Raw genomic sequence first — 15081 nt, 5'->3', positions numbered from 1 at the left:
TGAAACCCCTGAGCCAATGTGTTATTATTACAGCTTCTCCCAAGGTCTCGTCTGGGGCATTGTATTTGCCATGACTCAATATGCACTCTACTGCAGTCTAACTTTAAAACCCATGGCATTTGTTCTCATTGGGGTTTCAAGGAATTGTACCCTTCTTTCTGGTTCACATTCACGTGGTTTGGATTCCAAAACTCCCTTATACCTGAAGAAGCTGGATAGCATATTTAGTGAAAAGAAAATACATTTAGCAATCAGTGTGGCATAGGGGTAACTCAATGAATATTTGGGACACCTATAATTCAATATCATTTATTCTTCTAATATATTTCAGGACAACTCTCACAAAATTATTACTCCCACTTTGTACAACAGAGAAAACATATTTACAGCCAACAGCAAAATTCAGAAATCCAAGTGCTGAATATTTTTTTCCAGTGTTAGTGTCTAACTTCACAAAGTAATCATTTTTAATTCTTCCCCACACACTGACACACCAACACAAACAGGCGACATTTCACTCAGCCTTGAACATAGAATCCTGCTCATTACAATTACTTGTTTTATTTCTAAATTTGAGAGCTTAAAACAGCTTTTGTCAAGTCCTCAGGGCCAGTTATATACACACAGTACCAGTCAAGTTTCAACACACCTTATCCAAGGGTTTTTCTTTATATTTACTATTTTCTAAATTGTAGAATAATAGAGGACATGGAATAATGTAGTAACCAATTTTTTTTTTTTTATCAAAATAGATTTTATATCCTTCAAAGTAGCCACCCTTTGCCTTGATGACAGCTTTGCACACTCTTGGCATTCTCTCAACCAGCTTCATGAGGAATGCTTTTCCAACAGTCTTGACGGAGTTCCCACATATGCTGAGCGCTTGTTAGCTGCTTTTCCTTCACTCTGCGGTCCAACTCATCCCAAACCATCTCAATTGGGTTGAGTAGTTGTGGAGGCCAGGTCATCTGATGCAGCACTCCATCACTCTTCTTTTTGGTAAAATAGCTCTTATACAGCCTGGAGGTGTGTTGGGTCATTGTCCTGATGAAAAACGAATTATAGTCCCACTAAGTGTAAACCAGTTTGGGTGGTGTATTGCTGCAGAATGCTGTGGTAGCCATGCTGGTTAAGTGTGCCTTGCAATCTAAAATCACTGACAGTGTCACCAGCAAAGCACCATCACACCTCCTCCTCCATGCTTCACGGTGGGAACCACACATGTGGAGAACATGGTTGGAACCAAAAATCTCAAATTTGGACAGATTTCCACCAGTCTAAGGTCCATTGCTTGTGTTTCTTGGCCAAGCAAGTATCTTCTTCTTATTGGTGTCCGTTAGTAATGGTTTCTTTTCAGCAATTCGACCATGAAGGCCTGATTCACGGTCTCTGAACAGTTGATGTTTTGATGTGTCTGTTACTTGAACTCTGTGAAGCATTTATTTGGGCTGCAATTTATGAGGCTGGTAACTCTAATGAACTTATCCTCTGCACCAGAGGTAACTCTGAGTCTTCCTTTCCTGTGGCAGTCCTCATGAGAGCCAGTTTCATCATGGCGCTTGATGTTTTTTGTGACTTTCAAATTTCTTGACATTTTCCAAATTGACCGACCATGTCTTAAAGTATTGATGGACTGTCGTTTCTCTTTGCTTATTTGAGCTGTTCTTGCCATAATATGGACTTGGTCTTTTACCAAATAGGGCTATCTTTTAAATACCATCCCTACCTTGTCACAACACAACTGAAGCTGTCAAGGCAAAGGGTGGCTACTTTGAAGAATCTCAAATATAAAATATATTTTGATTTGTTTAACACTTTTTTGGTTATTACATGATTCCATATTTGTTATTCCATAGTTTTGATGTCTTCACTATTATTCTACAATGTAGAAAATAGTAAAAATATAGAAAGAATCTTGAATGAGTAGGTGTGTCCAAACTTTAGACTGGTACTGTATATAGTTTTCCCATATCAGGGAAGATGAAATGCATAGAAATATAATTAATAGAACAGACTAATCATATACTTGAATGGGGACTCCCGTTCTATTAATTATATTTCTATACGTTTAATCCTATCCGATAGGCGAAATCCAGATAGATACAAAAAATGGGCCCTGATCGGCTCTTTCCTCTCAATCCTCTGAGTGTATGGGATCATCACACGAGCTTGTAGAGAACAGTCGGTGTTGTCCCATCTTGAGGAGGTGGTGCCTCCTCTTCGGCAGTTGTGACGCTCCACGGCCTTTGGTTTCAGCACTGGGTCAAGTGCAACCCATATCATATTTGACCGTGGCTCGAGTTGCGAGTAATCTTTTTTGGTTTCTTCCATCCACTCAGATTGAACAATGCAATAAAAGATTGAAAGGGCATTTGTTGTGAAGCTCATTGGTCTTAGAGACACTCAAAAACATCTCCACGTTTTTATAGGTTCATCAATTATGGACAGATGGCTCATTCCACTGTTATTTTGTAAAAACCAGAGATTGCAGTATTTTGTGAAATTGTAACCTACTTAAATTGTCTAGGCAATTCTATTAGGGAAATTACATCCTCAAAACTTAAGCCTAACCCAAAGGTGATTGTTCTACTTGGTAAAATCAAGCTTTTTTACTGTCTTCAATATGCATGTAATTTACAAATTACTCAGTTCTTAAAGTTCAACTTGCCATGCGCCCATTAGAACATTTGTGTCTGAGCATTTGCAGACACTCAAAAGCAGGGGAAATAAACTCATATATCGCTTGATTTGTACATATCAGACAGGAGCCTTGTGATGGGCACATTCCCGATGGTCTTCTTGAAAAATACTTCCTCTATGGTGGACGGGCTGACTGACCGCAGAGCTGGTAGAAGCAGGAGCAGCTTCCCAAAGCGGCAGGGCTGAGTTGGATATCTACAATAACAAGAAAGATGCAATTATTTCATTGTCTTTAAATTTAATTTGTGACTGTTTTCTAATTGCACAGTGCCTCCCTGAACATTTTGCTTGTATGTAACTGTTTATATGAATTGAAAAAGTACCCAGCAAACGGAACATCTTCAGGACATTAGGCAACATTCCCATTAGGTCACTTTCAGAGTTTCGGCGAGATATTTTCGCACTGACGTTCTTTGAACATTATAGGAACATCAAAACATTACGTTAACCTCGGGACCATAAGATGACGTTCAGTACAGGTCCTGGTTTGGTCGCACTATAACGTATAATAAAGTACTTTGATGACCAGGAAGCGTTAGAAATAGGTTCCTATTTGGTTTTGACAGAACATCATCCTCTGGACATTCAATAACTGCGAGGGAATGTTTCAGACAGGTCCTGGATTATTACAGACAAAACGTTACAATAAGGTCGCAGCATGATCGTTAGGGTACGTTACAAAAAGGTCCCCGGGTTGTTCCAATGGGACGTTATATTCAGGACATTCAGTAAACTCAAGGGGACATCCAGTACAGGTCCTGGTCTGCTACCGACAGAAGGTTACAATAAATTATTTTAATGACCATTAGAGAACGTCCCCGTTTGGCTCTGACAGGAGGTCCTCATGACATTCAATGACCACACAGGGATGTTTCATACAGGTCCTAGTTTGCTCAGGCAAGACATTGTGTCATGGTCTCCAATAAGGGTCTGTCTAGATCCTACCCCGTTAGTTGTGGGGATCGAGATGTAATCAAGTATGTTTTTAGGATGCTCTCATAGAGCTGGGCGATATGGACAAAAAGTTATTTCACAATTACTTTCCATTAGTGGCAGATTTCTAGACTAAATTTTATTCAACTGAGATTGTATGATTCAAGAAATAAGTTAGCTAGTTCATCTAACATTTCCAAAGAATGTATGATTGATAGTTTCATGTGCCACCTGTCAAATTGGGATTCAGAATGATTCGATTTCTTTAGGGCTCTATAGTGATTAATTTGCCTACACCTTTTTTGTTCATATTGACCTAGGCTAGCCTATATGCTACAAAATGCACCACCTGAGGAAGTGGGAACTGAAAACACATTAACTAGATTGCTAACTCTAAATATTATATTTTTGCTCAACAGATATCTTTTTTGTGCATATTGGCCTAAGTTATAGGCCTATGCTACACTACCTGAGGAAGTGGGAACTCAAAACATATTAGCTAGATTGCTAACTGTAAATGTGATTTTGTTGCTAGTTAGCGTTGATTGTTGATTAATCTATCAGTAAATGTAATGTCCTACAAAAACGTTCCGTCTATAGGCCTAGGCTACTTAATGTGTTCGTTGTGAATGGGGGCGTTATACGCTCCGAGGGTGCAACATCTCTAAACCTTATTAGCCTACATACTCGGTTGTAAAGTGGTGCCATTTGCTCAAGATTGAGAGTTGATCAAATAAATATTATACTGACACAAAGCTGAATTTATGCCTTCTGGGAATGTTACAAAATTCAAAAGTTATGGGCGGAGTTGGAAAGATGGATGTCAGAAGAATTGCAGTGCAAATGTACTTTTCATTCGTCTGTCTGTATATTTCAAGATATACAGACTGCAGGGGGGTTCCCGATGGGTTGGACAATACTCTTCTCATCAAGTATCTTTTAAAAAGTTAAGACTCAAAAACTGGGAATAAATCAATCCTTCGTTGTTCAGGTAATGGAAAGGTCAAATGCTTTATTGTCTAAAGATTTTAAGAGCGTGGGCGATGGAGAAACAAAATAATGCAGTTTGAGGCCATGTGGCAGAAAGTGATAAGGGCGTGGAGATAGGTGTGGGGCTAGTGGGTCTGGGCAGGTGTGATGTAGTGATGCTTGTCACAATTAGCACTAAGCGATTAGTGCTTTTTGAGGTCGGTTCGGGTTCGATTCAAAAAAAAAAAAGTAACGATTTTGGTTTAGATTATTTTTTCAACATTAAATGAACTGTGCATTATGTGGGTTGAATGCTGTACCAACACAGAATAAAACAATTAATAAAAGTGCCATGATGGTAGTGACTGTCCATTACTGCTTATCACTTATTAACCATCAGTTATTCACATTACTTTACTCAAATAAAATATTTAAGTTGTTGTGTATATTACATTTGTTTTATTTGATGACTTTATTCTTTCAATCCAACTCATCTCGTCTCTATAGAGCTACTGTCTATGCTGTCTATGCTGTCACTATTTTAGTAGTTCTTCGAATTAAATAAAGCATACTTTTATGACTACTGAATATCAACTATCAATCACTTAGATCATGTATTTTCAGGTGGAGATACCTAGCAAAGAAACTGCTCTCTATGTATCCCCTCTTACGCACATTCTGTGTCTTACTTGTAGCAGGCGTAAAATAAAAACAGACGGGACAAGTTAAACCGCTCAATGGATTATGGTCATTGTAGTTAATTATAACGTTTTCTGTGTTAAACTATGTAGAGCATTGGCGTGTTGGAAACTACAACTCCCTACTACATCGTACAGTTCGGGCATTTGATCTGATTTATCTCCTGAGAAACTGCAGAGCAATGTGCGCATTGAGCTCACAGAAATGGACGAAATGGAATTCAAATAATTTAACCGATGTCTGTCAATTAGTTGTTTAAAAAACAAAAAATAACTTGCATTTAATACAAATAACTAACATTGGGGCGGTAGGTAGCCTAGTGGTTAGAGCGTTAGACTAGGAACCGAAAGGATGCAAGATCGAATCCCTGAGCTGACAAGGTAAAAATCTGTCCTTCTGCCCCTGAACAAGGTAGTTCCTTGGCCATCATCGAAAATAAGAATGCGTTCTTAACTGACTTGCCTACTTCGCGGGACAGTGCATATACTTTCATTGCAGTTTTCAAGATAATGCACATTACGTTTTTTTCCCGGGAAAAAAACGGGAAACTAGACAAAACCTCCACAGGACCATGGCACAACATTTGATGTCATTAGGCGACCATTTCGTAACGTTCTGGGGATGTTAACAACTAATTTTTGTTTGCAGGGTAGCCTATCTTGCTGTGCATAATAGTACAGAAATATGTCCATATTGGCTGGCCACTTGTGTGCCAAGTATTTTGGTATAGTGAACAAATAGCTTAAATAAACAAGTGTCTGCATATCTGTTAAGAAATAAATCATTTCTAAACTGTTAGTTTTTATCAAATGTCTCACCTGGTGTGTATGTAACTGTTTAGGGTGAGCTGTGCCTCATCCTGTAGTGCAGCAATGGCACTGGCGTTGCGAAAACTCCTCAACTCTGACCCGCCATGCGTTGGCACAGCTTGAAGGGAAAAGGCACAGACAATATGGTTACTGACTGCCATTATATTGACATGTACCTGACAAATGCATAACTGTCAATATACATTTCATATTGATGGTCAAAGTACTTCAGACATCTGCATTGAAATGTAAAAAAAAAAAAACATATCTATTTTGTTTTTGGCATTAACATCCTTGGCTATTATTTATTTATTTATTCTAAACTATTGGTGACCTTGCAGGGTTGGGGACAATTCCATTTCAATTCCAGTCAATTCAGAAAGTAAACCAAATTCCAGTTCCACATTTTTCTTATTAAAACACATGGAAGATAGTTGGAATTGGGAATTGGAATTTCAATGAATTGCTGAATTGACTGCAATTCAAATTAAATTAACCCCAACCCTGCCTTCTTGTGATTTTAGTGAGGATAATTTATTTTAATATAATTTTTTATGACCCCCTCTTCAACTCACCAGCTTTGAACGTGACGATGCACTTCAAACAGGCGAACTCGGTTGCGTCCAGACGCAGCTGTCTGAAGCGAGTAACGACCTCCTGCAGGGCTTGTATTTCTGAGATGATGTTATTCAACCGCTGGGACTCTGTGTTGTCTGTGTTCATACCTTCAAATAAATGGAATGGAGAATCTGTCTCTATTTTCGCTTTCCTTCCAACGCCACATTTAAATCCCATGGAATCGAAACGAAAATCATCTAAACGTAACATGATAGTAAATAGCCTAAATCTAATCGGTTAAGTACAGTTAACCTGTTGATTGGTCATATGGGTTACATACCGGAAACAGCGAGCAGGGTGTTGGAGTCCACCGGAATGGCCCACTGCGCTATGCCCAGAACAAACAGTTCCCTCCAGGCGTCCTCCAACAGGATCAACTGTAAAACAGATTACAAACCTCAGTCAGCGCCGCACAATGAGCATGCCTAATATACTTCCAAGAAAATATTGATAGAGAATTAAGGTTTGAACACATTAGTTATATTATTTGATTACTGTATTTAGGCCTATGCAATTGTACGTTTTATTTTTGGAAAGGGATAGCCTAATAATGTAATTTATTGGCTAATATCTATCCTATAATATCCATACTGAATATAGTGGCTTACCTGGTCAGGTAAGGGGAGCGTGGAGAAGGCGGGAACGCTCTTGGCCCACTTGATGCTCATGAAGAGCAGGCGCGCAGCTGACTCACACACGGACTCCGTAGCGACCTCGTAGAGGTACATGGGCGTGCCGCTGACCTCGTGAGGGTACTGCAATGCAAGAGGTCCATATAAACAAGTAGGGCCTCGGGGTTCCATTTGAATAAAATAATGTGCTTTAGGACTAATAAATAGCGTGATCAAATGCATTGGTGCCACATTTGTGACTAATATGTGTGTATCTCATAAAACTCAAAGCACCAACACTAGATTAAGCTGTGGGTCTAATTATAAGCTAATGTTGCCTGCGTTGGATGGAGGTGAAAATATGATTTACATATTGTGTGACTCGAAGCTGCTGAATCGGGACCGGAATGTCAACTTCTAAACCTCTTAAAAGTTGAGAAAGAAGCACGTTGTGTTTTTCCAACGTGCTTGGTTGTACTCCTTGACTCATTGGGCACATAGCGCAGCTCCGTGAGTGAAGGGTGAGCGGAGGACAGGGGCTTACCTTTGGGGTGGGCTGGGCCAGTCCAACGATGGCCTGCCTCTCCGGCGTGCTGGCTACGGCGCTCATTTCCAAGTTATGTGGCTCCAACTGCGTGACCGTAGTGAAAAACGGCGGCCCCGGTAGGCTCGAGCCCGGGAAGTGGGTCGATGAACCGTTCACCTCTTTGTGCCCCCGGAAATATAGGGCGACCTGCTTGCGTATGGTGGAAGTCCTGGGACCCCTCTCGTGCTGAACGGCTGTCAAATTGGAGAGCAGGAACAATACTCTTTAGTAAGCTAGACCTACTCGTCTGTGAATGCCTTATTTATCAAAGTTCTTATTTTGTTCAAAGCTCGGTGAGGTAAAAGGCTTTGCCTCTTATGAGAATGTTATGAATACGTCCTCTGTTTACCCCGCTCTCAGCTGATTACGTTAAATACACTTTTCCATCCGATTTGATCGCCTCAAACCGAAATGTCACTGCCGGCGTGTAGCCAAAATAATAATTAAATTAAGCCTATTACCGTCTTTATTCATGTTCACGTCAAGACACTTTTTCAAACGGCACGCTCGGCATTGGTTTCTGTGCGTTTTGTCCACGGGGCATCCTCCCTATAATGGAAACGAGAGAAAGAAAGAGAGAGAGAGAGAGAGAGAGCGAGGGGTGGGGGTGGGGGGGGGGGGGGGGGGGGGGAGCGAGCGAGAGAGAATCACAGTTAAATGTAATTGCTCTGGGCCTCGTTTTCCTGTTGGGATGTAAATTAACCATTACGATGATCGCAGCCTACCACTTCTACGAGGTAACTTTTTCAGCAAGTAGAGAGAACTTTCGCTAATTGCGTCGTTCAATCATATGTCGAAACTGATAGGATCTATAGAAAAGCAACGCCGCTCTTGATTCCACAATACCGACAACGGATCGGCTCCTAGACTAGAGAGATATTACCACCTATGTCTGCAAATATTGAAGCGGCTTATTATGCTTACCCAATAATAATGCATCTTGTCACACATCATGAAACATATTGAGGCAAAAATTACAGACAGTAGCCTAGTCGCAAAAAAAAAACGGAGTATGATTTAAATATTATTTAAATATTTAGGCCCATGTTGCCTATTTATCTTTTAATGCAGTGATCTCTGATTTCATTTGAAGCATCGTTTTATCTTTCACTTGTTTGCAAAAATTGCAAGTACTTTGGCAACTTTGTATTTATAGTCAACTTTGTTCTGAACTTATCGGTGGTCACAGTCAGACAGATATACCTAAAGCCTAAACATTTTCATTCTATGTTTAGCGGAGATCCTCTGTAGATAAAGTGATGCGGAAGGGCAAAAAACATCTAATGCTGCTCTTTGGTTGCTCTATGAGTGGTCTGGATCACTGGTAGATTTGGGAATGTTTTTAAGAGCAACGTTACTAACGAAGACTCTGGAAAACAGATCGGCTGCTAAAGATACATAGTGAGATGTTTTTTTTTAACCTTTATTTAACTAGGCAAGAACAAATTCTTATTTTCAATAATGGGCCTAGGAATAGTGGGTTAACTGCCTTGTTCAGGGGCAGAACTACAGATTTTTACCTTGTCAGTTCTGGGATTTGATCTTGCAACCTTACGGTTTCGAGTCCAACGCTTTAACAACTAAGATACCTGCCGCCCCAACGATGATCTTAACACTATGAAGGCTCTGGCACAGTGAGTGAATGACATGCTGTGTTTGAGGGAGAAGCGAATGGCTGTTAAAGGCCCAGTGCAGTCAAAAACGTGATTTCATGTGTTTTATATATATTTCCACGCCATGCGGTTGGATAATACTGTGAAATTGTGAAAACTATGATAATTCCCTTTTACTATAAGAGCTTGAAAATAGTATTGTTTTGGTGGGATGGAGTTTTGGCCTGCCTGGTGATATCACCAGCCAGTAAATTAGTTAATAGACTAAGAGAGTTCCAAACCTCTCTGCCAAAAATAGCTATAGTTTTTTAGTTTCCCCTCCCCACTCAGACCACCCTCAGACAGTCCTAGCAAATTCTTGCTTGAGGATTTGCTATTTCCTCACAAGCTGTTTTTCTTTCTTTTTGACAATTTTAATTGAAAAAAAATCACAGTAAGTACTTAATTGTTACCAGAAATGATTTGATTTTGAGATAAAAACGGCTGCATTGGACCTTTAAACAGTTATTTTCCTGGGACGCCATTCTACAGGTGAAGGATGTGTTATTATCACAGCTATTGACTCGATCCCCGCGGCTCAGCAGCAGTCTCATCTCCGAGGATAAGTAGGGCTATTCCGCCCACTGTTGGCTAAATCCTCGGGTTAGTGTCATTACATTAGATTGGATTACACCTGAGACATTAAAGCAGGACTGTGCTTAGCGCCAGTCAATGGCCTTGGGTGGCGATGCAATTAGGCCCTGTCGTGCCCTGGGTGGCTGGCCGCTCACAGAGACAAGTTTTAGGAGAGACTTAACCCTGCAGACTCAAGACTGGCCGATAAAGACGCAACATGACCGTGCGTAAAATGCCCAATGTGTGCGTCATGTTTGGATAGATTTAGGATAAAGTCACCACCTACATTTGAAATAGGTTTAACATTAAATTGGAAAAACACTGTAGTTAGGCCTATTACCTGAGAACCTGATTTACAGACGTATGTCCTGTTTCTGCGGATGCTCCTCTTGAAGAAGCCAGAGCAGCCGTCACACGCGTACACGCCATAATGTTTCCCAGAGCTACGGTCCCCACACACTTTACACGGGATATCCAAGATACGACCTGGAAAGAATAAATACAAATTAATTAATTTATTTCCTTAAGATCAAGATTCAGAAAGGTGTTTTGCGCTTGGAAAGAGCCCCCATCTGAATAAATTCTGCATCCAAACTCATGCCCTGTACCCATCCTCATCATCACCCCTCCCTTTTAATGAAGGAGGACAAAACGAAACACACAGTAACGTGACAACAGACAGTGTACAGTGTCTTCATATACCGTCCGGCCATGGGAATGCACACGCAAGTTTCTTGTGAGTTCGGTTGTGGGAAGCGTCATATCTGAGGTCTCTGAAGACAATTCCAGGGGACACACAATGGAGACATTAGGGAAAGTGTTAACTTAATGATTTTCCCCATTGAACCTCGTCTGACTGCCCCGATCTCTACAAGCTGCCAACTCCCCCTCATAATGGGACTCGACAGCTGCTTTATCCCGCAGGTCTGTAGGCCTGCGGATTAGGGAGTGACACGGCACAGAGAATAATGCGCACCAACTCGTTTCACCAACTCAAATGAAGTGTATGTAAATCGACCCCGGAGTAAATGAAAAAAAGTGATTTCTGTAAAGATTTTTTATTGAAATCTATTTAAAAGAAGTATATTTGTATGTATATGAGGGAGTCTTTTTTATATAGGGAAAAGAAGGCTATGTAATTACACTGACGTTTTGCCACCTGCTCATTGATTCACCATGCAGTGACCCGTCAAAAAGGGTAGCATGGGAATTCGGATACGACCCCATAACGACAGAGCATCAAAAACAATCGACTTCGGCGATGAGTTGGGACTTCAACACACCAATTATGCAAAGAGTACCAAAGAAGTCGATGGCAATTACATTTCTCAATCACGTGGTTTTATAAAGGGTTGAAAATCCAGGATGCATCTCAAAGATTTTGAAAAAATATTTGGTGCCATGGCCAGGTTTACAACAAAAACGAATAAATAGGCCTAAATTACTCAAAACTATTCGTAAAAAATAAATAACTGTATAAACCGTCGAAACAATCAATAAACGTTGGGCGATAGCCTAACTGCGCCTCTGAAAAGTTTATACGCCAAGAAGTAGGCGTATAGGCATCACATATGGAATTAATCCAGTATCGCAATGTCCTCGTTAGACAATTATAATTACGCACTAATAACGGGCACATTTCCCATAAAGCTGTTGGAGGAAAATGTTATGAAATAAAAATGAAGTTTAATTTTGGTGTGTGGGGGAACACGTCGGTAACTTATCTCAATAGGGGTTCCAGTCGTCGCCATTGTGTGCCGTAATTGCTTAAAGATATATGGCATATTCCATTACCGTAATTACCATCAACCCCAAAACCTGCTGAAAGAAGTTAGACTGAGTTTTACTGAGGGAAATGTTTTTGTGACCACCCACAATGTGTGCAATGAACTTGGAGGAAAGCATGCAATATTAGGCTACAACAATTGTGAATTATTCTAATTTAAAAGCTGTATGAAAGTGAATACTTGTAGATTGCTTTCTGAGATTTGCCAAGGCCTATGCGACTAGGCCAAAATAGCAACCAACCAGGCGTTGGTGAAACAAATAATAAACTATATGCGTTATAGGCATATTTCGTTTGGACGTAATGCAGTTTAGCAACACTTAACACAATAACAACAAAAAAAGACATGTATTAAGCTACAGAATATAGAATATAGGCTAATTGTTGTTGTCTCATTATTCCAGTTATTTGCACACACATGTAAACATTCCTTATAGTGTCCCGAAATCCAGAACTTTAATGTTTTCTTTCATTTATGATGTACAAAGTCCCATAAAGTCCTGCAAATTTTTCAACCATAGAACATAATTAATTTGAACAAAATGCAAGGGCAATTATTTGTGTATGCCATTTTAAAATCAGTATGGTAAAAAATATTTGGCCTGTCAAACACACACACACACACACACACACACACACACACACACACACACACACACACACACACACACACACACACACACACACACACACACACACACACACACACACACACACACACACACACATATTGACAAATAGACATAATCAACACAATTGTTTATCAATAAATTAGCTTTTGCGCTATCATGCCAATACTGGCCCATTGGCCTACCTCCATATAGTTTGTATAGTCTCTTTCACGTACATTTTTTTCATCGTTTTGATAGTTTGGGTGTTTCGCACAAAATTTCAGGAACATTTAGTCCTATATGTTTTACCTGTACTAATCTTTTTAGAAATAAACATCGCAAAACAAGCAGAAATATGCAGTGTTATTTTTATGAGAGAATAATGCCGTACTTATCAACAACAAATAACTGGAATTAAACTGGAAAACGAAGAAGCATAGGCCTACAGCGCTCTATTTAGTTGTATTAATGGATAGTACCATTCCTATGAAAAAAAAATTACATTTTTTTTTTTTTTTTTTTAAGTAGGCCTAAGAACATGCACAATTATTGTACAAAACCGACTTCATAGTTTAAGTTATAAAATGGGTTACCAGATGTATCCTACCGCAACTCCAAGGTAAACGCAAATTGTCGATGACTTCATTTCGGAATGTTTCAACGCCTTTCACATAATATCCTATTACTTTTCGATTCATACATGTTTGCATTATAACAATGATAAATACCTTACTAACCAATTATAGTTTAAGGAGAAAGATAAACTTTAGTATGCTTACTTGATTTAACATTCAGAATATCCAAACACCCACTTGTTGAACCAGCGGGTTTGCTCATCGTGGACACTGTCGTTTATTTTCTATTTTCAGAATCAAAATCCTCTGTCTGTGCAAAAGCATCAGCTGAACGATATCAAAACATTACATCTACAGTTTTCGCTGAAACCAATAGATTTATGTAAAGTCCTGACTCCTGAGTCGGCCAACTGTATATTTTCCAAGGATTATAAAATTCCAGCTATCAAGATGGATTTTGGAGTATCTGCAAGTATTGGACGTTGAGTTTCACAAAGTCCTGGCTGTGTGGATAGCAGCGCGATAGCCGGATAGAGAGTCGTCTACACCGGGCGAGAGGCAAAGGCTCCTCGGGTGCGCAGAGCGCAACAAGGCGCACAAAGTTGGGTAGAAAACTGCCGTAGCGGCGCACCAAAACAGACGGACTGTCTACCAAGCGAGTCCAGAAGCCACGGAACACAAATAGTCTAAACCAACAAAAAATAATGCTCTTCTTAACTGATAAACAACGACTGGTAAAATAATGCTTGTTCAAACCCGAAGCAGAGGTGACTTTCTGCTGTGAGTCGTTAGATGAAAGCTTAGTAATATTTATGAGAAGTGTCAGAGAAGGCGGAGGGTGGAGAACTCCACTTCCTTCACCCACTTAGCTTGTCCCTGCTTTCTACTCCCAACTCTTGTGTGCCAGGATGACGTCACCCGACTCAGGCTGCTCGCTCTGAGGCAAGTGAAGTAAGAGTTCCCGAAGGCTCGCGCAGAGGTTGTAACTGGGAGTGGAAAGAAAACACCGCGCTGTAGATTTATGTGAATTAATAAGGGGTGTTGTGCATGGCTATTGAACGATTCTCTCTACATCTCTCTACATTCTATCTGATTGCTGCGTCTCTGGTGTTTTAATAGACATGTATCAACAGGTGCAACTTTCTCTTTATAGGCTACTTAACATATTTATAAAGTGTTTGATAGGTTTGGTTAAATTGAGCTGCTTTTGTCAACTCCACATAGCCTTATACAAGTGTTCTTTGGGTAGAGTTTGAGCACAATTGAATGTGCACCTGTTGAGTTTATGAATGTGCAAGTGTGTTGTTACTAGTATTGCCTAAAACGAATGTCGATCGATTATCATTGAGAGGGAGTCAACGGTAGACGGTTTGGACATCCCCCTCATCTACCAGAGCTGTGTGACAGACAGAGACAGCGGTTCCCATCGCCCTTTAGTAGTTGGGAACGAAGCAGGGGTTCTGGGTCGGGGATGCACACGCTAATGTAGACTAGAACAGTGTGGTGGTCTCCTCCCTTGGCCCCCCTGTGCCCGCTCGCCGGGGCGGAAAGATGCAGCCTCTCCTCTCTGTCTGAGGAGCAGGGTGTGCCGGGGCGAAGGGACGATCGCACCCGTAGACCGCATCATTGACAGTGACACCCTGACCTTGACAGCTTGCTGCGCTCTCGCCCGGTAACTCCAGAAATCCATAATTCTGTTTTTTAATTATGAACATTCCCACGTTACCCTAGAGGACATATGGACGTTGAAAGTGTCGATTTAAACGGACAAGGGCGGGGTACAATGTCGTAGTTAATTGCAATTAGTCGTTGTCAAGTCTTTCACCCTTAAAAACCTGCCTTCAGCATGGCTCGCTTGGTTTAGTCAGTTTTGAGCATGCTCGAGCTGGTCCAAGTATCAACTTCTCTAAGTTTATTATATATAAATATAATAAATGTGTTAAAGAGCAAACTACG

The 15081-nt window shown here is 40.4% G+C and overlaps 1 protein-coding gene across 1 annotated transcript; it reads right to left on the bottom strand.

Moving 5' to 3' along the window:
- Positions 1 to 295: 295 nt before the first annotated feature.
- On the bottom strand, positions 296 to 14082 carry LOC139582732 (nuclear receptor subfamily 2 group E member 1). The gene is made up of 9 exons (XM_071413013.1): positions 13330 to 14082; positions 10494 to 10639; positions 8387 to 8474; positions 7884 to 8119; positions 7337 to 7483; positions 7009 to 7105; positions 6686 to 6835; positions 6120 to 6228; positions 296 to 2895 (listed from the first exon to the last, which is right to left on the bottom strand). The coding sequence occupies exons 1-9, from the start codon at positions 13385 to 13387 to the stop codon at positions 2733 to 2735; spliced, it is 1194 nt and encodes a 397-aa protein (XP_071269114.1). The 5' UTR covers positions 13388 to 14082; the 3' UTR covers positions 296 to 2732.
- Between the last annotated feature and the right edge of the window lie 999 nt (positions 14083 to 15081).

Source organism: Salvelinus alpinus, chromosome 8 (assembly GCF_045679555.1).
Source record: "Salvelinus alpinus chromosome 8, SLU_Salpinus.1, whole genome shotgun sequence".
NCBI classification, from domain to species: Eukaryota; Metazoa; Chordata; class Actinopteri; order Salmoniformes; family Salmonidae; genus Salvelinus; species Salvelinus alpinus.
Note: the sequence above shows the minus strand (reverse complement) of the source record. Positions and strands in the feature narration are given on the sequence as shown.

What these genes read in the sequence shown, in the direction of transcription:
- LOC139582732 (XM_071413013.1), bottom strand. Translation starts at nt 13,387, where the DNA reads ATGAGCAAACCCGCTGGTTCAACAAGTGGGTGTTTGGATATTCTGAAT. An exon ending in TATTCTGAATGTTAAATCAA is followed by an intron (nt 10,640 to 13,329) that starts GTAAGCATACTA and finishes TATTCTTTCCAG; the next exon opens with GTCGTATCTTGGATATCCCG. An exon ending in CGCTCCCCTTACCTGACCAG is followed by an intron (nt 7,106 to 7,336) that starts GTAAGCCACTAT and finishes TCTGTTTTACAG; the next exon opens with TTGATCCTGTTGGAGGACGC.